At 33.4% G+C, this 24,948-nt stretch overlaps 2 protein-coding genes across 27 annotated transcripts in view; one reads left to right on the plus strand and one right to left on the minus strand.

Moving 5' to 3' along the window:
• The window catches only part of LOC108751721 (calcium-activated potassium channel slowpoke), a 102,628-nt gene extending 92,865 nt beyond the window's left edge, over positions 1-9,763 (minus strand). For 20 of the 26 annotated variants that reach the window (XM_018492054.1, XM_018492050.1, XM_018492073.1 and 17 more), the window contains exon 1: positions 9,047-9,763. In XM_018492054.1, the coding sequence (XP_018347556.1) occupies positions 9,047-9,355 (309 nt within the window). In that variant the 5' untranslated portion in view covers positions 9,356-9,763. The remainder of the gene's footprint in view (positions 1-9,046) is intronic. The other 6 variants (XM_018492061.1, XM_018492049.1, XM_018492066.1 and 3 more) reach the window with 1 other exon arrangement.
• Positions 9,764-19,225: 9,462 nt separating this feature from the next.
• Positions 19,226-24,948, plus strand: part of LOC108751638 (voltage-dependent T-type calcium channel subunit alpha-1G-like) — a 15,128-nt gene continuing 9,405 nt past the window's right edge. Inside the window, exon 1 of the mRNA XM_018491921.1 lies at positions 19,226-20,584. Coding sequence (XP_018347423.1) covers positions 20,202-20,584 — 383 coding nt within the window. The 5' untranslated portion in view covers positions 19,226-20,201. The remainder of the gene's footprint in view (positions 20,585-24,948) is intronic.

Genomic DNA, 24,948 nt, shown 5'->3' on the forward strand with positions numbered 1-24,948 from the left:
CGAGAAATAAGACTTGCGTCGTCGGCTTAAAGATGTCACGATTGTGGCTTCGCACTTCTTATCCGATTATACATAATGTGAAAGGTATGAACGTTATGTTACATTACTTCTTAGCTCCGCCTTTCAATTTTTGTTTTATTTAATTTAATATGAATAATATTTTGATGATGCGATGTATATTAAAATTACTGTTAATATACATATAATGTCGATAATATTTGATAGATTTGGGAATAATTTGAATTCAAATTAAATTTTATTTTTACAGTTATAAAATATAAAATTACAAAAAAATAAATAATTGAAAATATCATTTTTCTCTAACATTATTAAAATAATATTCTTTCTTTATATACATACAATATATGAAAGATATATAGAATATCTATACATGTAATTACCAAATATATAGGCATAATTGTGCTGATATACAATACTCGTTACTACTAAAACTAAATCAAAATAATATGTATCCATTAATATTATTAATAATATATTATATTATATTATATTATATTGATAATACCTTGACTGTAATATATTAATAATATTTTATATAATATAATATACATCATTTATTCTCGTTTTATCATCTCGTTTTATTTATTTATTTTATCTCAAAATATGAAGAAAATACGCGTTCAATATTAAGAATACATATTTTCATTTGTTCTCTTTTATTTAATTCTCGTAGAAATCATCTTTTATCGAATCCATAAAACGAGACTCCGAGTCACATCGAGATTCCGCTTTTTATGTTCTTCACCATTCTAAGTTTGGAACAGATATTATACATATCATATACAAAAAATCACGCTAAACAAAGTTTGGAAACACTTCAATAGCTTGGAAATGGACAATCGCAAAATCAGTTTTTCCTTTTTTTATCAGAAAAACTTTTTTCTTTATTTCATTTTTATCCTATATAAGTATAATCAGACATATAATCACATTATTTGATATCAAATTGTCGTTTAACACTACAAAAGTAATTTGATTATCATGCTCAATTTTATCACATAAAATCATGACAATATTTCATCGTTATAGACTATTGACATTTCTTTCAAAATAAATAATTCATTACTTATAAGTTTACGTTTTATTTATCTTGAAAATGCAAACAGTAATAATACTCCTCTGCCTTGTACTTTTCTTATATCAACAATCAATATTGTCTTGTTTCATAATCATGTTCAAAGAATTCCGAACATCTAGATCTCTTCCAGAAAATAACAGAGACGGAAACTCCGCATCGTAAAATTCTTCGATATTGACATTGCATCCTGGGATTTTGCATTAATTCATCTGGTAACCATCTTATTCTTCCCACGAAAAATATTCCGCGAATATGAAACGCTCTTTAAAAGGAATGCGACATCTTTCCCAACGTGAGAAAAAAGAATAGTTATGTGCGCTCTGCAACTTCAGTAGTGCAGAAACTCTGTTTTGCTTTACATAGCTATATTACGGAATGTTCCAGTCTCAAAGCTAATTAACTTTCATTTACAGATATTTTTACTCAATTTAAAGTTGATTTTCACTTGACTAAAATTTTAATTTATTATAATAATACTGTTTCTCATTCTAATCTCTTTACAAATTGTCTTTAATTCTGACATAAAAATTTCATTAAAATTATATTTACTTTAATATAAACAAAGATATTAAAAGACAAAGATATAAAGAAACTCGGTAATCTGATCCCGAAATTTCTAAACTCGCGATGGTCCGGTCGCTTATAACTTAAAAATTAGTGATACTTTTATAAAGAATTGGTACGAAAGCGGACAAACCGGACACGGAAAAAAGTGCAAGGCATTTTTGTGAAGAGATGAGAAAAGATATTCGTGTGTACGTGTACGTGTATCGATCGACGTATCTTCGTCGTACTGAATTAAACATACCCGAGTCCGGGCAAGACGACATCAGTTGGCCTATAACTCGATGAGCTTTAACACAGAGAAATAAGACAGGAACTTGAAAGTCGTTCGTGAAAACAGCAATAACAACCAACATTTGATGCCTCGTTCGCGTTACATCGCGTCCACGCCGAAGTAACTTTTATCACAAGTAATGTTATCTTCGTCGTCGGTTGCCGCAGAGGTAAATGTCAACGACGTTATTGACGGATAAAGTGCATCTACGTAGCGTGCACGATAGCGTTGAAACTTATCTCTCGTCATGTCGATACTGCGGCAAGTACAAGAAAATTTTAGAGATGGAAGTGGATGCTCAATCATAAAAAAAACTATCATCTCGTAATTCTCCGCAATATTGAACGTTTAATGATTAAATTCAAGTAGTATTATTATTATCCTACTTTCTTTGTCTTTTTTCTGCTTTGTGTATAATATTCGCGATAACATAATTCCGTAATAGTAACGCTCTGATTTCCCTACGATTCCGCTTTGTTATCCATTTTCGGTGAAAGTAAGCGTATAGAATTGATCGACTAGAAGCTAATTTTATAAAACTGGTTTAAGTATTCAAATCGAGTTTGAAGAATGAATTTCATAACTAAGCGATTTACGTGTACAATCAATTTTGATTTGACTATTGATCAACATTAATAGAATTATCTCCAATTATCACATAATATCATATAATGATATTATTTTCATTATTCCAAATACTAATAATTACAATAATCAATCGCAAAATCTATAGCGACCGTAATTAAATAATATTCACTAATTTATAAAATAGAGAATATTATTACCGTATTCGTATATATGTTTTTTTAAATATGTGTATATTTATTAAATATATGAAGGTATATAATAATCTGAAAAATCATTATTTCAAAAAGGTAAAAAATCATCGCATATAATTTTTCTATTCCCAATCTGTAAAATGACATTAGTTGTTCTACCTCCAAAGTATTGATGTTATCGTGACCTACTATCCTATTTCCTTTGCAGAATACTGCGCATGCATTTTAACAAGCGATAGCAATATAACGAGCAACATTGCGATAAATATCTTTTCCATAATATTCAATAACTTACATATGTGTATTATTCGTGTAAGAGCGTTTATATTATTTATGTGCGTAAATAAATGGAAATGTATGTGCTACCAGTGTAATATGTACATATATATATATATATATATATATATATATATATATATATATATATATATGTACAATATATTACATCACGTTGCAGAAGAATTCTGAATCTTTATTGGTTTTCTGTTTTTGCTCAATTTTCTCGGATTTACTTGTAACTATTGTAAGATCTCAAGAGACACTATACATATGTTTATTTTTTATTTAAGAGAAATAAACCTATTTTCGCTCAAAACGGAATTCTCTCTCTCCCTCCTGTTTTTCTCCCCCACTGCCCCCCTCTCTCTCTCTCTCTCTCTCTCTCTCTCTCTCTTTCTTAGTGCTTAAATATTTTAGCTTAAATATATTAGAGTAAATAAATTTATATACATATCCAATTCTGCTAACTGCTGAAATAATTTTCAATCTTGCAGTCTTGAACAAAACTATAATAATAATATCACTTGACAAGCAATTTAATAATTTTGGTGCTAATAAGCATCTTAGAAAAATATTAATAATTTGATGGTAATCTAAGCACATCTTAAGAACTGTAAGTAATTTAATTTATTGTGAAAAATATTACCTCAGCTAGGATTGGAATCAAGATCTTCCGTGTTGCGAGGTAATTTTTATTTTTTAAATATTTCTTACTTCATAAGAAGTGAAAAATTATTTTGAATTATATTATGCTATAATTATATAAATAAATAATTTACGTAAACGATTTTCAAATTAAAATAAACTGGTCACATTTTTGTCATAAAATCAAACAGCGTATGTTGTTCGCCCGAATCTTTGCTACGCATATTTTCCCATCTTTATAATAAATAAAACATCAACAAGTATACTTAAATTGGATAATATACTTAAATTGGAGCAAAAACTGGACACTAATTTCTAACATAAAAAACATGCAAAATGTGTTTCTGAAGTAGATCGTGCGTCACGTAAACATAAATTGCGAATGCATAATTCATATAGTTGTCTGCCGCATGGTTATTTGTACGATTTTTTCGCGAGCACGAGTTGTGCTACACACTCCAACAATATAAATTCTATAAATTCCTACCGGTATATTTTCGAGTGTATATTATCATTTATAATACGTAATACGCTTGAACATAGGCAGAACTATCGAGAAAAGTCCGGTTAAAAAAGTTTCCCGCTTGTGACGCGTCGGACGATGCATAGCGCACAGCCAACAAGATAAAAAGTTGGCTATCGAGAGATAGCTTAAATATTCAAAAAGTTTTTGGCTCTAAAACGGGCGAATTCGCCTTTTATTATTTTTGCAATCAAAAAAACTGGAATTGATATGTCAAAGAGGATCAGAGCTCAACGTTCCACATAGTCAGCAAATATGAGTTCTCACGCAAGAAAATTAGAATTCGATGTAATCATGCAAAAATGAACGAATATGGAACATGACATAGATAAATATCATTAACGAGAAGCCAGTATGAGCAGCTTGCCAAATTCCCTTCTTCAGGTTCTTCTTATCAAGCATTTCATGAGTATAAAGAATTGTTGAAAAGAATTTTAATTAATTAGCTATCAAAATTAATTAGCATATAGATAATTTTGTTACGTTATATTATTCATTAAAAGACATTGTTCAGAAAGTAAAAATAATCTCTCAATTAAATTAATAACTTCATTCACTCAGCACTTAAGTTTATAACATTTATTTAAAAAATATAATATAAAACATTGTATTGAAAGAAAATTAGAATGTATCAAGATATTATATTAAGTCTAAATATATTACATTGTTACTTTGTATTTGTTTTGAGGATAAACGTAATTTAAAACTGCAGAAACTTTTTACTATTTCCATTTCGCTATGACTTTATAAATGACAGTAATATCATAAAATGTTATGAATGTTAAATATCTCTCGAAATAAAATTATTCAATTTACTTGCAAATGTCACACAACTAAATTTGTAGGAGATAAAATTTTATCGTTAACTTAAAAAGTAAAAGATTGACATTTAAAGCTAGAGCAATTCGACTTTTCTATGAAAGCAGCGTCTAGACAGCGTAATGTTTCTTGACTTATACTTTGCATCTGTGTAATTACTTGCTACTAGAATAAAGCCGAGAACTATTACTTCTAATCCCAATGCGACCCGAGGTCACGAAGGTCGATACAAGTTTAGTTTCAATAGCGCCAGCACATATTGGGACCAACTCCCAAAAATCATGCCAAAACTGGTTTATACTAGACTTCGTCTAGCAAACTTGCTCGAATATGTATATGTCATTTAAAATTTAGATTGCTTAATTAAGATACGAATCATATCTCTACAACCACGATACTTGATCTCAAATAACAAGAAGTATTACGTCATGAAGGCCAATTGCCAATGTTCTAATGTCAAAAGCACATAAATTCTGTCAACGTAAGATTATACACGACGTCTCGAAAAAGAAAAACAATATTTTAAAGCCTTCTTCATTTAATTATTTACTATTCAATCTTTAAAAGCGAGATTATTTTCCACGCTCATCTGACACACACACACACACACACATTTTTGCATAAAAATTAAAAATTTAATCTATTGATAAATTTTACCGTAAAGAAACAATATTTCATTTTTCAACGGTTTTAATATATCATACAAACTGCTTGACCTGAATTCTATTTCACGAAACAACTTTGTAGTTTTTATCTTTTTTTCTTTGTACTCTTTCTTTACGTAATACTGTTTTGCATTTCGACTTGTAAATGAAAATTAAAAAGTGCAAACTGAAAGAGTGAAAATAATCAATATTAACTTGGTCAACAAAATCTTCATTGTAAGAAAAATACTTCAAAAATGGAAATATACCGTTTTCTTTACAAATTGTTTCTCATTTAAAGGTTAATAAATTTTCCTGACAACATTATAGCACGGTCTAAATCCTCTCAGAGTCGTGAATAATGTAAAATGTTACAAGCTCGCTGACCAGCAAGAAACTTGTACACAATATTTAACCACATTAATTTTATAGCTGAGTAGTAATGGTCAGCATGTTGTCAGACAATAACCGATTGTTAATTAATTATAAAATGCATCTTAACACGCGCGGTACTATTAATATTAAACAACTTGTAGAAATTTAATTTATTAGATTAACTAGAACTAATGTTAACTTTATATTAATAATTCAAGAAAATTAAGAATAATTAACTTTATCTAAATATAAGAAACGTGTATTATTTACTTTAAAACTTGTTTATTAGTTACTATTAAAAAAATTTTCAAAATTTAGAAGTTTAGAAATTTTTCTTGTTTAATGATACAAAAGAACTGGTATCATAATCAGTAATGTCATTTTTATCATCCTTCAGAGATATAATAATATATTTTTCTCGTTAACCAAACAAAGATTTTTAATATAATCTGTTGCGCTTCTCGGCAAAAAACGCAATTAATGGATTAAAGTCGATAGATTTAGAAAGAAAAATTGAGAACTCCCAATTGAGATTATTGCAATATGCGTGATTCCGGATTGCATAATTGAATCGATAGACAAGCAACAGTCTACAGTTTTATTTATCATAGAAGAATATTAAAATCGTTTCGCCAATGTCCTTGTCATCAATAAATCGTACTATCAATGGCGGCTTGCTGTCGGCTGTGATTGAAATCCGATCGGCAATATAGCGAAATTCCTGTTATTCACATTCGGAATTGAGAGGATGGGCGGAATAAAGGCATAATTCTACTTAGGCCTTTTTTCCGGCAATTAGCTTTTTCATGTAATATTGATCGTAATACAGAAGTATTACGTGTAACATGTAACTTCTTAAAGGCATTACATAAATTTATTTAATATTGTATCCATTTATGTATAATATAAAAGTAGCAAGTTATTTTAATTTGTATTAATATCAAGATTTTGGAATTAGGCCTTTGCTCCGTCCATTCCCTCAATTGTAATTACAATCTGAACTTTGTCGACTCGATCTCGCATGATCGGCTGCAGTCTGTCGTCAGACTTGGCCTCCACGAGTAGGCTAAATTTCTGCAAGGGCACGACATCGATAACTCTGCGTCACCGCAAAATGCGGAACAAGTGCACGATCTAACTTTTTTTCCACAGCAAACGGAAAAATTAACAATCGAGTCTGCCGTTGCTCCTTCGACATAGGTCTCAAAATTATCTTAATGTAACTACACGATCGTAAATTGGAACTTGTTCTCTTGATTTATGCTCTTGATAGGACGGAGGATTCTCTTCCCGCTTGACTATAAAATTTGAATAAAGCCATTCGTAAATTGTACATTGCCTTCCCACCCGGCTTAACGCATTCAACCGGAAGCAGGAGCAAAGATGTAAGAAGAAGAACGGCCAACCAGAGGATGGGTACCCATGTAGTTCAAGGAACAAATGTATTCGCGAGTGTTGTGCGTTCCGAAAGGTTATCCAAGATAGAACCGTAGTCAAGAAAGAACCCTCCGGACTGGTCACTATGGCGACGGAAACGCACTTTCAGGGTGGAACACGCACTGCGTAGAAACCACCCCTCTACTTCGGGACCGTTGCCGTGTCTGGTTCCACGAACGAAAACTGGGTCACCGGCCACGTACATTCGTACTCTCATACGAGCTCGAGGCTAGGAATCTCGTGTGCGCGCACGCGCGTGTACACGTGTAAGTGGCCGCGAATCTACGTGTATACACGTTTTGCCACTAGTTCTCACCCCGAAGAACGTCCAGGATGCGCGACGTCAATCCTCGTGCGTCCGGGTAGAGCAACGTGACGCGTGGTACGAACGGGGACGGATGAGTCCTCGATATCGAAATTCCTGTCACGATACCGTCCAATGAAATCAGGATCGAGATCGAGAGAGAGAGGGAGAGAAAGAGAGAACTTTTGAATTAGATTTAAACGACAGTTTAATGCCGACCCGAATTTTCGTTAATGGCGTCTCGTGACTGGTACAAATCTGCACGGAACAGTTTTAATCAGTATATCCCTCTATCTCGTCTTTTTCTCCTCTACCCTCTCAATCGTCGCTCTTATCGGATTTTCTTTAAAATCAGTTTTGTACTTTCTTCGGCGTATGACCTATTTAGTCGAATTGTATTTTATTTTCTGGAAATCCGATTACAAATATAATTTAATAGTATCACAGCGAAAGAATTTTATCGAGTCTGATAAATGTGAGCAGATTTTAAATAGGGAAATTTTTGTATAGATCAAAAAATTTCTCTGTTATTGTAATAACTTATTAAGTTGTAAGATTAAAATAATTTATGAATGTACATTGTTGTATTAAATTGTCAAACAAGTTCAACATAAATCATTGATATTATTTTTATATTGAATAGAATAGTTTCAGAATTTTATATTTAATGAATATTATTCAAATAATTTGAGAAGAATATAATACACAACTTTGGAAATATAAAAGACTTTACAATATATTTATCAACACGAAAAGTCGTACTTGGTTTATTATTTGTCCTTGTGTAACAATAGATGCGTAAGAGAAATTGAAGCATTGTTATTATATTTAAAAATTAATTTGAAATTCTTTACATTTCATACACAATTGATACAGATTATTGCTATCATAGAAATGTACTTTATATACTATTCTTCTTTAATATAAATTAAAGTTAAATAGATAAATTTTGAAATTAAAATAAAGATATAATATGTATAATAAAATAATAATAAAAAATACAGAAAATAACTGTAAAAATAAGTTAAATAAAAAAAATCAATTTCTCTTTGCACAAATTACTTTTAATTGTTTTGCAAACATTTACTGAATGAAACATTCTAATAATCAAATTAAATCGATTCTAGGATAAAAACGCACGTAAAGAATATAATATAGGTCACGTTGTAAACTACTATACAAATATTATTGATGGTATATGTGCTTCTATACTGGAATTATATTTCTGATTATCAGTACAATAATCAAATAGTCCTAACACGCCGGGACACGATAATTACAAAACAAAAAATAGAAAATCTCACCAGGATACGTCCAGTGGTGGTTTGTCCGGAAATCAGCTCGCCGGCCCAGTCCTTGGCCTCGGTCATAAAAGTCCCCTCGAACTCCTTGCCCTGGCGGGCCGACTTCTGCTCCTTCTGCTTCGGGTCATTTGGGGAGAGCTCGGGCTCCTTGCGACAGCAGAGGAAGGCGAACGCACGCCAGAGGAGCACGATCAGTAGCCCGGCGAGGAAGGTGAAGATGCTTGACAGCAGGAAGCACCACCATTTCCGCTCCTTGAGGCAGCCTTCTACCGTCACCGGGGGCTGCACGGTCGTCCCTTCGGTCGTCATCCCGGCGGATCTCTGCTGCCCCCGGGTCACACATTCACCGGCGACTATCACAATCACAAACGGCAGCTGCGGCGGCCAGTAGGACGCACTTTATACGCTTCATAATTTCGCGCCGCCTCCGGGAGATGCGCGACGCGCGCTAAGAAGGACCCGTGCACGGCTTGCTTTCGCGTCCTCACGATACGCAGCTACCACAAGCTTCTTCTTTCTCTTTTCTTCTTTTGTGAGCGTGCGCTCTGTTCAAAGAAAAAAAATCACCGAATCTCTTCCTCTCGTCTTCCTTTATATTCTTCTGCCACGCACAATCGCTGACACCTAGACTCTTCGTCTTCCACTCTTATCCTCTCAATCCCCCTCTCTTTCTCTCTTTCTCTTCTTCCACCTCTCGCACTCTTCTTTTCTCTCCCCTTCTCTCTCTCTCTCTCTCCCTTTTTCTCTCTTTTTTCCCTGTTCCTTTCCCTCCCTCTCTCTCCCTCCCCTCTCTCTCTCTATCTCTCTCTCACTCTCTCCCCCTCCCTCTCTTCCCCTACCACTCTTTTACTATCGTTCCTTTAATTCTAACTATTAGATAGACGTCTGTATTTGTTTGCTCCGAAAAAATGCCTTCTATCTTGTTCACAAGCGCCTTTTCTTCAAGAATCACTCAATCACCATCGTTGATTCTAACTGACGCACTACTGTCCGCGACTGACGATTCGCTATATTCCTCGTTAGAAGTCTACTTCGAGGCGAATGTACACGTCTCTGCTGGACACACGAGAATCACCGAGTACGGCGTCCTTAGCAAAAGCGCTCCGCTTTTCTATCCACGTAGCTATCACGGTACGCGCAGTAACCAGTCGTGGATACCTGATCCTGATGGCCCGAGGACTTGCGCCGTGTTGATTCGTTCTTACCACCCTCGGCGGCAGCCGCTGCCGCCGCCGTCACTGATGCCGCAGGTGTGTATCGCTTCTAATTGGAGTCCGTGATTGAAAGGGATGGCCGGAGCAATATAGAGAACAGGCAGGAGACACAACTCACTGAACACTGTATTATCGCGTGTCACATATACGCGCGCTCGTATGAATACACAAATACGCAAAGACGAGTTCTTCCCGTTTCCACAGTGTTTATACAGCTCTCTTGTATACCTATTTATGTATACATATATTTATACATATACAATTATACTCTTTTTATTTTTTTACAGTATAAGTGCGTACGTGTACGGTGCGGACGTAGCAAGCGCGAATCGCGATCGCGTACGCGAATGGAACGCGAGCGGACGATGCGCGATGACGACTACGCGGACGACGACGTTTTATTTTTCCTCCTTTCTCTCCTCTTCTTTCTCTATCCCTTATATCTACGACCGCGCGCGCCCGCTCCTCTTAACCTAATCGGCTGAGCACCACCGACGGCGACGACGACGACGACGACGACGACGAGGACGACCGAGTGTCCCAACGACCATACCACTGCTCCACAGCAATCAATACGCAACAATGGACCAGGACCAATAAGCTCGGAGCTTTTCCTGACGTAGACGCACGCTCTCTCGCTCTCAGCCTATCCCCTACCACCCCACGCGGCCAAACTGGTACGGTCGCAATACCTGCGGGGGCGCCGCGCGCGGCTGCGCCAAAATGAGCACGACTACTTACAGGCGCAATGGGGGTTGCTTGCATGGAGCACAAGGGTGCGCGCGATTATTTAATCGAAAGCTCGCTGTTTACGTTTTTATAAAAAAAAAAAAAATTTTTTTTATTCCTGCCATCTTATCCATTTTTAAAAACATTACTGCTACGAGAAGTAAATATGTTTATAAAAATGAAATTAGAAAATACATCTTAAAATAAATAAATACTATAGATCACATTTTTATATACATTTAAATAAGATATAATTTTTTATTGTGTTAAGAACGCACAGTTTTATAAATTTTATTTATAAATTTTTTTTAGTAATTTGGGAATATTATAATGGCTATATAACAGTTATACTACTCAAGATAAATTCTCTTATTAACATCTTAATTTCAATGTATAAATGCATATTATATTCATTAGAATTATAAATTACATCTCTTGCTATAATTATGTAGAGATTTTTATTTTTTTTTACATTAAACAGATTTGATACCATTAAAAAAAAGATTATCATAATCCGATTTCAAACTCTTTCTTTAGGCTTGGTTTTATTTTTCGATTTTTATAAATATCTATTAATACATTTATATATATATATATCAGATGTATACAACTTAATATATAAAATAATAAAAATTAACTTTATAATATTAAACAATTATATGAAAGCTAAAAGTTATTTTTTTAATTTTCTAAAAATTAATCTTCAGCTAGAACAGCGAATTTTGGATCAAACATTTAGCAGTGGCGTTATCTGTCTGAAGCAGATAAGTATAATAATAGAGTTAAGTTCCGATAACAACGGCAACTGTTCCAGATGGTAAATTAATGCTAAAATTAAAATGCATAAGATATATTGTATAATTAGTTACAGTACTAGGTACAGAAACAGCTGTATGTTTTATATAAATTACTTATTTGAAAGTATAGATAATAACGTTAATAAAATAACAATTATATAAAAATACTATTTTTTTTAAATAAACAATATAAGAATTCGTGACGTACAAATAATTAAAAAATTTGAAATTTTAATTTAAATAAAATTATACTGTAATTTTTATCTTTATTGATTTTTTTTGTATTGAATAAATTCGCAACTATGACTTTAACAACAGATGCTTAAAGACCGACAATTTTATGAAAATTTGTGTGATTGCTAAAATCAAGTTAATTCGTAACAGAATAAGTCAACTGTTCATATATCAGCAGTCGAGAGTTATATATCAATAATCGATAATGTTAATATTTTTTTATTACTATTTCTGAAATTTTATTAACAGTTATAACAGATTATGAAAATCTAGAATCATATACATTTAATATTATTTTGTCGATGAAACTTAACAAAATTATTGTAGTTAAAACTTTTTTGCAATATATATTTAAATATACAATGCTTGTCGTAATTTTAATAAATATACTATTATAATATAAAAATTATGTCTGTGATGTCTAACGCATTTACTTATTATCCACCAAAAATATAGCATATTTAAAGTCAATAACGTTGCTGATTTATATCAACTATAAAATTTGTTTTCTATTAAATCTGATTTTATGTATACTAAAATGCAGACAAGTTTATGCTCGTTTTAAACTTGTTTGCCAATTGAATATTAATTTTTAATATTTTCTAATCATATATATGCTATAAGTAATTAAGTTTCGCTTTAAAGAAACATGTTGCCAACGCACGGTAGAACTGCAACAACAGTTTCGAGAGGTAAATCCATTCAAAAACAAAATGATGAAATGCGCGTGCGTAACATATATCATCGACTACGTGACTAATCTTGATAAACTCGTACTCTGATTTTATCCTGAGTACACTCGAGACCGCATAAATTATTTTTTATCACTACTTGTATACTAAATATTATATTAAACGTAAACATTTATAATTAATAATTTATAGCTAATATTAATATGTATAGTTTAAAATATTCAAAATACTTATTAAATTAATATTTACATTTAAAAGACATTTATAATAATTTATATAATTTTATATCTATTATAACGAAAAGATTTTCTGCAACAAAGATTTCCTCTTATTATTCTAATATTCCTGATAAATCGACTGTGATGGTTTATTAATAGGTTTTATTTTTTTATTTATGGTTATTTTTATAAATGATGTGTTTATATCATTTCTTATTATCATTTTTATCATTTTTTCCATAAGAGCTCTAACATTCCTTATTTCCTTATTACAAAAAATGTATACGACTGAGGTTTTATATCGTCTGCTAGTGCTTGTTTTATTGCGCATGTGAGAACATCCCTCTGCATCCCCCAATACTGGTCAAGACAGAGTAGGTTATACATCGTTATTGATCATAGACATAATATTATTTGTTGTGCAACAGAAAGCTACGAAAATGAATAATATATGTGCAAGCTAGTCATAGTATATTTTTTATAGGTAAGTACTTATTACTATTAAATTTATTTGTATAGAACAGTACAATCGCATTTAGAGTACATCAATTTGGAAATATAACCTGTATTTCATGATTCTAAAAGTTATTAAATAAATTATTTCATGTTTTATTGTAAATTTATAATCAAATTTAAAATTATTGCAAATTAATAATTTTGCATAAAAAGTCGATATAATAAAAGTCTTGTATAATATAAAAACTAATTAATATTATTGAAATAAATACATAGAATATATGAGGAAACGTATTTTTTGAATACATATGTATATTATAAAACAATTTAATTATACAAATATCTTGATGTACAAAGTCTGTGCCAAAAGTATGTATTGAATAAAATATAAAAAAAAATGGTTAAAAATTTACTTATCTCTTATAATATAATATTTTTGAATGTAAGATGTTTACATTTTGCTTAAATACTCCTTCGAATTTTATATTATAACTTTATGATTTTATTTTTCTTTTCAGACTGTTTCAGATGAATGTGCAGGAATGTATTTACATATAGGATCGAAGAAACAACATACAACGAAATTAAAAAAAGATTTATATAACAAAATTTTATAAAAACGGACCTATATATTTAAAGAAATTTAAAAGGCTGAATCACAAAAATACAAAATGGGCATTTAAAAATATCTCGTAAAAGGATTCATCAATGTACTCGAAGTGTTAATGATTATCGATTCGAGAAAAATACATTTTATAGATCAAATATTTTATAGGTTGTATGTATAGAAAATAATAAATAAGGTTCTAAGTTATATTTGATAAGTATTTGCTTTTTATATTTGTATTTTGTATAATTATAGTTATATAATAAAAACATTACAACATTTTTATTTGAATTTATTTCGTAACAAATAGAAATACAGTTACATCGGGAACGTCCTGTATATAGAATGTAAGTAGTCGAAAGTTATGTACAAACCTTAAGAATAAGTTCTATGCAACAAAGTAATAAAAAAAGATATATAAACAATAAAAATCCTGAAAAGTTTTGTTACATGAATAACAATTATTTAAAAATAAAAAACCATAAATTTAATCATAATTTTAATCTTCAAATATATACCAATTAAAATCTTTTTCTACTACTTATATGACTTATATATATAACTTTTTATCATTTTACATAGAATTTGAATATTTCATATATTTTCCCTGTATGTAAGACATTAGTCTTATATAATATACATATGTATATTTGTTATATTTATACCTATATAAATTATTGTACTCACTATAGCTTTCAATTGCTTTTGCTAATCCTAATAATATTTTTCCAAATTGAGCTATTAATGATATACTATGAACTGTTAATAATTAAACAATTTTATTTATTAAATAATTACACATAAACACATTAAAATAACATTTTTATATATAAAAATAAATTTAAGAAATAGCGTATACATACATGTGACATATATAAATATATATGTTATAATAAAAATTGACTTATTCATTTAAACTCAGATATGTCAGATATATAACTACATTAATAATTCTATTAAAGATGTTATATTTATTTTACTTTTTTTTTATATTTTTTATAGAAGAATTTTTATATAAAAATTTATATGCTATAGTTCTGCACTTTGATCTGAACGATATTATTTCTTTATAACGAGGTCATGGTTAAAAATGTATTCATCATGTGAGGAGTAAAAGTTATCACTATAGTTAATCAATCAAATATTAAAAGAAGATACAAAAGATTATATTAAGGAAGCTGTCAGATATTGTCTGAAGAAAGATTAACAAAGTTTACTAGGACGATAAAAACATTATACGAAATGGTAATGAATCGTGATGAATGATGTTTGTGTCATCATCATTGCTATATAACGGATTTCGCGCTTTTTCAGAAAATCTAATGATCCATAATCTATTTATAAACCTTATGATAAATGACTTCGCGTATGCTGGAATAGCTATGAAAAATGAGAAGAACATGTATATTGAATTAACGGATGCTGTTGTAACGGAGCAATATAAAGAAAAAAATAAAACGTTATTTTGCAATTGCTGGAAAGGGCGATAAAATTGTTCAAATGTGAATGTTATCTTATCTATCATTGTCATAATGTGACATGTATGATGTAATTTATAGGAACATCTCAATATATCATAATACGGTCCTCATGAAGGAGAACTTGTACGAAGTCAACTTTGATCGCATTGAACAAATTTACCGGATGAACTGCAAGATATTTACTTCGCCGATTGTTCTGGAACTCGGAGGACAGTGGATGCTTCATCACAGTTGAGAATTCTGCGAATGAAAGACAGTACGCTTAGTTGCTCTTGTGGTAATTTTAGTTTGATCATTAAACACCGAGTACTTTAACACGCATAGTCATGACAGTTAGGTCAAGTAAACGAAGCCAAGCAAAGCCGCATTCTGCCGTAAAGACCATGATACCCAAATATTTACAGAATCGTCTGTTAAATGTCTCATTATGCTCGTTTGTTATATCGATATAGATCTTCAACATAGGTTAGATATTACATTTTTGGTATTATATGTAAAGATAAGAGAACACCGATGCTGTAAATTAACAAACTTTGAAAAATGTCAAATAATATAATCTTTTATTGCAGCTTACGACAGAGCTGTTTAGTAATTCAATCATGTGCTCCAACCTACTGCGTCTATTTGGATCACAGCGAGTTAAGGAATAAAACTGAACAAATTTTATGCGCATTTTACAAATCTATGGATAGTCCGATTGTTTTGAAATTAAAACTGTTCGAATATCACAGGATCACAGGTACGTGCTTTTGCTTTTTTTTTACGATAAAAAAGTTTCCATTAACGATAAAGTTCATAAAACTTTTTCATAAAACTTTAGATGCTCTCGGAATTTTTCAGTGGATTTTTCTTTCCAAATTCATACAACAGAAAAGTAAAGAACAGATTGAAATCTTGAATATTTAAAATCCATAGAAGTTTTCATAATATTGATGAGAAGCAATACAGCTTTCAAAACCATAAAACTTTTATTTGTCACATTTTTTTTTTATATTTCTCATTATTTCGGCGTTGGAGAAATGTAAAGATCGATTTTTTTTAAGAGAGTGTTTTCTTAATCTAAAATCGAATATCAACAGTTATAAAAAATTGTTTCTTGATTAGGTCCAATTACTTTATATTATGTATTGATTTTTTTTATTTTATACTTGCCAAACTTTTATCAGTCACTATAACATCATAAATCAGTCGCATTTGTATTCACAAACGTGAATAAATTTATAACGTATCGCATCCAAATAAGTAAATGTATTGATACATTCGGCATGATATACAACAGCAACGGCGCGATAATCCAACGTTTCTGCTGCGTTGTAAGCATTTATCTTCATTTTGAATAAAGTGTTGCAAATGTACAAGAAAGAGATAAAAACATCTTTTTCCTTTCCTCTTTTCTTTTTCTTTTTTTCTACTTTTTACTTTACTTTTTACTTTAGCTTATACTTTCCACTCTAGCTTTTTTTCTCTTATTAAGAAGAATAGTTTGCGAAACATCAAATGCCGTAAATGCCAGCCACTTGACATGACTGAACGGCGAACATGGAACGCGCATGGTTGGATTTCTATTTTCGGCTGCGCACGCGGAGTCGATTAAGGCTGATGACGGCGCGTTTGTAATCTTCAACGAGTTTGATCGTTTCCGGACACAGTGCTGACTTTAATCGCGTATCCAGTATCCGGCAGTTGATTATCATCGTTACCTTGTCGTTCTTGCCGTCCGAGAAATCGTATAACAGCGCTATACACATATAGCCCGCTCCTTTTCCATTTTCCGACTTCCGAGCAAAAATAGATGAAGCGTATAGGGAGTTAGTCTCAGCAATCGTTTCTGCAACTCCGCCGTACCATTGAAGCCTTTATTAGAACATTGTAGGATTAAAAAGTAAAAATCGTTGTTTTCTGTTCAGGTATTAATGCTCAGTATTATGTATGTTTACGGCATTATAGTTGTTTATTGTATTTATAATTGTACTATAATATATAATTGTGTATTTATAATTGTGCTATATAATTGTATTACTTATTTAATTTATCGCATTACAATAAGTGAAGCATAATTAAGGGAGAATTGACACAGTTTTCGCAATTTCGACATTGAACTTTTTAAACAATTAATATATTATTGTAGTTAAAATGTACTAATATGATGGGGAGAAGCTTTCTTTACACTTTCATGCCAGGAATGGTTCTGTACACTGTATAATCCCTTGATTAAGTGAAATATGAACATGCCGCATTGCAGCCAGTTTATCCCGATAGTTTTTAAATTGGTAGTTTTTAAATTGGATAGTTTTTAAATTGATAGTTTAGAAATTGATACATCACCATGTAAGTTGCTTATATGACAAACTTCATACTAAATTAATAAAAATTTAATAAAAATAAAAAGTAGATCACAAATACTTCTTGGTAGAGATTATATCTTTTCGCACACAAGTTATTTCATAATTGAATAGCAAAATGTTGTTATACAGAAAAACAAATGTAAGCTATTTCAGTTTTAACTTATTTAAATATAAAAATATTATATATATAAATATAAAGCATTATTATGCAAATATCTTTTTATATTTATGTATGTTTATCAACTCTTATCTTTTGTGTTAACGAGCCTCGGTTTATCTATTGCTATATGAGATATACCTTATTTCTTTTAAAGCTCATAATAGTAATAAATCTATACCATCGAGAATGTCTTGGAAATATAACTGTGACGAAAATTAAAACGTATATCATTTTTTTACATACCGTATATGTTATAAAATAATTAATTTTGTACATAGATATGTGTATGAAATTCAATTATTAAAAACGTAACAAATAATTTTCAGAATTTAACAGCAATGTAAGCTGCATATCTTTTCGAAAGAGAAAAAGTTAACTCTGATCATATCTATTTTTGCGAGACATTTCTATTTTTGATATATTATTTCTGATAAGAGTTTCTTTTAGCGCACAAGCACGGAAAATACTGGGAAATATTTTCTGAAGATTGTTGTTCCCGAACGCTGAGTTTATGACACTATGTAAAATAAAATCGTCGCGATTTCTTATCGCCTTTTTGTCGAACGAAACCTTTCGACAATGTATCGTCGAATAGGCATCCTTCAAATACACCCCCAAGTTATCGTTGTTCCCTTCCTCTTTTCTTTTCCTTTTATACATATTCCGAAAAAAAAAACTTTTTTCCGGTGAACTTGTTTTCCTCTTGATTATCTTTCAGGTTTCATGACGAGCAATCACTCACACAGATCAAGCGGTAGCCCCCGAGGTCATCAATTAGTCTGAATATCAATAGGGGTGCGAAGTTCAAAATGAGATAGCATCCTTCGCACAAATAATAGCGAGAAAAAACCACAAGTATCTCTTGGTCGGCGCCGAAAGTGAAAGCAAGGATCTCAAGGACTTTGTCGGATCCTCTACAGTCACCTCATCCCCCAATTTCTCTCGCTTTCCCTCCGTTTTGCCCGTGTCGAGTATCAACTGTGAAGGTGCTTCTCGGTCGACCGAGAGATGAGGAAGTTGAGAAAGAGCAAAAAGGAAGAGGAAGAGAAGAGATGGGTACGACACCGAGAAGAGGTGGGAAAGAGTAGGAAGATCTCCGGATTTTCTCTGGGGGAGGATGTATGTTGGAGGTCGCGAGACGCGGATGAGGCGAGGGACACGCAACACACCGGGGGTCGCGCATGCGTCCGCATCACCGTCGGGTAGAGGATGTTCGACGTTTTTTTCAGTCACCGGTCGACGCTGCGCCGGGCACCGTCGTCGTGAACACGGCCGCGATCGCGCGGTGTTCAGCTGCTGGCTACCACCACCGCACCATACGTCCGCGCTTGACGTTCGCCTTGCGGACAATAGTCCGCGCTAGTGCCCTCGTGTCCGCGCGGCCAACGTCGCGGTCGATAGGACCCGCACCTGACGCGAGAGGGTACAGCCAGGTGAAGGATACCCGGAAGAAGAGGAGGAAGCGAAAGAGGTGGTGGTGGTGGTGCAGTAAATTAGCTCTCGGCCACGCGCTTCACGTGCTCCTCTTCCAAGAATTGAAATCGTACCGTCAAAAATTGTCTCTTTCTCAAGAAGAATTTTCCGTATTTCCTGTATGTACGTGACCTCGTGGTGAGGATCACGGCGCAACCATATCCTCCAGGGACATCGCGATACCGGGGCAAGGTTACTGCGCGCTCGCCACGTCCTCAAGTGAGAAGCGCAGGTGAGAGGAATCACCGGGCAGGCGCGTCGAAAGGTGCAACTGCACACCTGGATTCGCCATCTCTCCGGCTCCAGCATAAGATGCGATCGGCGGGCACTCGCTCTCTACGTCGATCACGACAATCCAGAGCAATCCGCGTCGAGCATCGGGATTAAGACGTTGGGTGTATTGGAGAGAAAGAGAGAGAGAAAGAGAGAGAGAGAGAGAGAGAGAGAGACTCATCATCATATTTGCGACAAAAGAATTGACGCAACGAATCGAGCAAGCACGGAGCATTCTCGATGACATCGCCGAGAACGACCGATCGTTCATGCGATTAGTCAAGAGCGAGTGCGGGAAGGGAGACCGAACGTGCAAGATCGGGCGATGAGAATCTCCTCCCGAACGGTCGAGGAGTCCCGGAATCGTCGCCTCACGCAGCCCCGGGCGCCGAGGAGGCCGCGACGTCGTTGAAGGCCGTCATAGTCACCAGAGGAACGTCGCGTTCGCGAGACAGAGGCACTCGAGGTACTCGAGGATGTCGCTGCACTATCCTCAGGGATACCGGTACCGATCCGCATCAAAGGCGGTCAGCGGGACCGGGGTCGGCGAGCAGGGCTCCGACAGCGACGTGGCGGAGCTCAGCGACCTCGAGGACGATGAGGATGAGGATGAGGCTCGTGAATCTGCCGATAAGCGAGCGATCGAGGGAGAAGACGAAGACGAGGATGACGAGAACGGTGAGATTGATGTGGACGACGAGGACGACGACGATGATGATGACGACGAGGATGACGACGATGAGGACGAGGAGGAGGAGGGCGAGGGTCTACCCTATCCAGGCTTCATTCCGATCGCTCTCAGATATCTCGACCAGACCACACGACCGCGCAACTGGTGTCTCGCGCTGATTACTAATCCATATCCTTTTGGTACTTCTCGACTCGGTATGGTAAACTCTGCTTTGTAGCACATACGTCGACCTACATGCACGTACATTGCGCCCCAATCAGCGTAAAAATCTAAAATATTTTTACAAGTAATTTATTTAAAAGAAACTTTTAAGTACAATTAGCAAATTGCTTTTTGAACGTGTTTTGAGCATTTTGAGACAGTCTAAGAAATTAGAATTTACTTTTCAAATGTTTGAAGAATATATTTAAAAAATTAGATTATTATTCTCACGTGATTAAAAGAACTTTGGTAGACGAGAATATCTTTTATACATTCTCACGACATTTCTTAATAATGAGGAAATTTTTTTATATACGTTTTTTATCGTTTATATTGTCAGCGATATGATTTATAGATAAATTTTCCTCCAAAACGGAATTAGTAGAAGCGATTATTGGATATCGAGTTTCTACAGTTGCTTTTGTGAGGGAGGCATCCTTGTATACATTTTACGAATACAGATTTGCTTTTCATGGTCGTGGTAAGCTGATGCGAACTGTTCCAGTCGATCTTCATTAGGAATTTATTTCATCTCTCTGACTACACAAGGTTGCGCGTGCGTCAGCATTCGCCGTAGCTATCAGGATTTGTTGATTTTCCTAAGTCGTCTTGCAATGTGCAGCGTATTATCAAATAAGTTTAGATGGAAGGCAATATCGAGGTAACACTGTTTATCCAGCTGAACAAATGATCGACGGCAACGAGATTTTTACATATTCGCACTTGCACAGAATGTGTGATGAATTCAAATTCGATCTCAATAAATCGACCACGTTATATTATGTAATATACATACATAATGAATTAACACCTAACGTCAATGCTATTTCACATTAGTATCTTTATAAACAAACAGAATAAAAACATGTTATAAATTAGAACAAACATTAATTATGCTCTTTTTCCAACATTCAATTAAAAGTTTATGATGCTGTTTAGATTTAACTTGCTAATAATCAAGGATTATGTACTAACAAATTTTTAATTGAATATCTTTGAAATCAAATTAGCATAATTTAGAAAAGATGTATTTATTTTACGGAGAAAATTAGGGTAAGGAAAATGTCCTTCTTGAAACATATATACATTTTTTTTTCTCAGAGGACGTAGTACTTAATATATAAAAATTCGAAGATTTGATCGATATTTTCTAAAGATTAATAAGGGATGATTAACCATCCCTTATACATCTATATATGACATTTCTGAATATAAAACTCTTCAAAGATACGCTTGATCGCTCTGTTTTCGCGCCACGTCTTTAACTTATGGAACTTCTCACGTCCTACAAACGTGCAACACTTCCGCCTCATTTGTTGAATGCAGGATCTCCGCCACTGGGCGAGTATTTGTCGCCACGAGTAGCCCCGATGTGGCAAACGCGGAGGCGGGTGTCGAGGGAGACCAGTCTGAAGACACCTTAAATAGGTCATTGATTGACCTATCCCCAGGCGAATCCTACTGCCGCTTTCCACAATGGCACAGTTCTGTCCTATCTCGTTCCTCTCACAGCAGCGACGGTGGCGGTGGCAGTTCTCCTTTTTCTCTTCCGCACACAGTGACGTTCCCGTTCTCCTTCTCGTCGCGCATTTTCCTCACCCTCTCGCGGCGCCGGATCCCTCCTCCGGTTCGCAGCGCGTATACGGCTGCAGCGCCTATATCCGTTTGTGCGGGAAATTATTGGGGGGATGGCGTGCGGCGGGACGTGCATTGCACGTGGTGAGGTAGCGGCGGTGACAACGGCGGCGACGTCCGGGCAAAGTTTAGTCAGACCGACCATCGAAGCAACAAGCGCCGCGTCAGAAAGATCTCCATTGTGCGCGTGAGGACAATGAGCGCAGGTTGGAGCATGCCGTAGCACCGAATGCCAATGCGGACCTCGAGCCTGTTTCACGTTGCCACTGCGAAACCGTCGTTCGCCGCTCTTCGCACCACCTAGTTGAAAGTCCTAGTTGAGAGCCCCAGATACGCGCACCATCCGAAATCCTTGATCTCCCTAGTGGGGACGACCCTCGGATACATCGATATAACTCTCAATTCAATAGACGAGATTTCGTATAAAAAAATTTATTAAATTCCTATTCCTATGTTCTGCGCAGTAAGCGCCTTGCTCTTTTGAGGGATCAAATTGCGAAGATGCTTATGCCAGAACGAAAAAATATATGTTCAATACGAAAACAATAGCGGAACAACGCTATTACACTAACTAGAGTGTTTGAATTGCGATATTACCGCGCAACTCACCGTGTAATTCACATTACACGGGCAAGACTGGAGAGTTACAATTTTGGAAGTTTTGAGATACATTTCACACAAGAGTGTGTATGTATGTCAAAGCAACGGAGACCTTGACCCATCGATGTTTAATCCCACCAGAAAGGCTAGAACCAAGGACGGGCCAGAGAATGTCAAACTGCATCTTTCCTTGAACTACTTGCTAAAATTGTGGTTTTTAATTTATAATTGGTTCATAACAGATTTTATTCCATTAACAACTATTCTATTATCTAACTTTATTACGCAAATTAATGCGACCTTTAATTTAATATTAATTTTGATATTAAAATTGTGATAATGCATTTATTTAATATTTATACTTTATACACAATTTACTGGCATCTTGGACGCATTTAGTTCGACCTGAATAAATCAGTAGTCGGTATAATGTACATTATATTATATTACAATGTAACATAGTATTTTTTTGCATTGGTATCTTCATACATAGATAAGGAAAATCATATAAAATTGCAATAAGACGAAATAAAGGGAAAATTAATTATGCACACCTTCTGATGTTCGATTAAACATTGGTGATTTTTTAACTTGCTATAGTAATCAAAAACTGGTTCTAAATTAAATATAATAGATTTTATCTCCTAGAATTGGACGAAAGAAGAATATTCTTACTTTACGAAAAAAAATTAGAATATAAAGCTTTTCATCTTTTCAAAACTAATTATAATAGCTAAAAAAAATCGAAGATTTGATATATAATATTTAGTTTGATTTCAATAAATTAATCGTAGAATATATATACATTTGCTACCTAATATATGTATATTCTTTTGCGTCGATATTTTCATATATAGGCAAGAAGAGTCATATAAAATTGCAAAAAAATAAAGTAAATTAAAAATCAATTATAAATTCCTTCAATTAAATGTTAATAATGATTTTTAACTTGCTATAATAATAAAAAATTATTTCTAAATTAAATAAGATTTCATCTCCATAATTGAACAACAGAATTACGAAAAAAATGGGATAAAATATGAAATAAAAAGCTTTTCGTTTTTTTTTTTAAACCAACTATGATAGTTATTGCCAAACAAGTTTCAAAGATTTAACCGTTCATCAATTTTCTAAAAAACAACTTTAATTTTATGCGTAAAAATAATTAATCTACTTTTATAACCCGTTGCACAGTTCTAGAAGTTTATTTTACTTCTAAGTTGAGGGTTAAGCGGTTAATGCAGCTCGAATCAATAAAAAGCCATCGCAATTCTTTTAATTTAGCGAAACCTAGAATCCGCAGAATTGTTTTCTGTTTAGAGACTAAATGCGAAATTACATGCACACAGATTATGTGAAATGCTTACCGTTAACAGAATAAGCGGCTGTCTCTCCAGTTTCCAGTTTAATAGTTTATTTCATTATCGTAAGTACCTTAAAACGGCCGAACAGTTATTTACGGTTTAATCAGATTACAGATATCCTCCGCATTTAATTAATCCGTTTAATTAATTCTAATGCTTATTTACATAGATAAGTTGTTTCGTTTCAAGTCTTAAAGTAATTAGTTTCCTTTCAAGTTTTAAAGCAATTAACTTTAAAACTTGAAAGGAAACTAATTGAAGTTTTAGTTATAAGTACGGGGATTATACACAAAGGATAATGCATTGAATTATCTTTTATTTTTTAAAAATTATAAAAATTATAAATGATAAAATTGTTTCTTCTTTCCTTTTTATAATTATAAAATATTTTATGTAATTATAGAATAATATTCTAAATATCTTGTTTCTATCATATTTTATTCCTTTTAAGATTTCTGTAAATGCCCAACACTTTAGAATTAGCAAAACATTCTATATAATATAAAAGAAGAAGCATCCATACAGGCTGACATTATAAGTTTTAACTACTTATCATTCTTGTCCGACGCATGATTGCACTACTCTACTGCGTTACTTGAATTGCATTCAAACTGCTGATTCTCACAAACAATCGAATAAGCTACCTCTACTGCATTCATATTACTTTTTGTTTTTATTTCATTTCCATTAAAGCTACAATAGATCAAGCAATTACTTGCCAAATATTCAATA

The sequence above is a fragment of the Trachymyrmex septentrionalis genome, unplaced genomic scaffold (assembly GCF_001594115.1).
Source record: "Trachymyrmex septentrionalis isolate Tsep2-gDNA-1 unplaced genomic scaffold, Tsep1.0 scaffold51, whole genome shotgun sequence".
NCBI lineage: Eukaryota > Metazoa > Arthropoda > Insecta > Hymenoptera > Formicidae > Trachymyrmex > Trachymyrmex septentrionalis.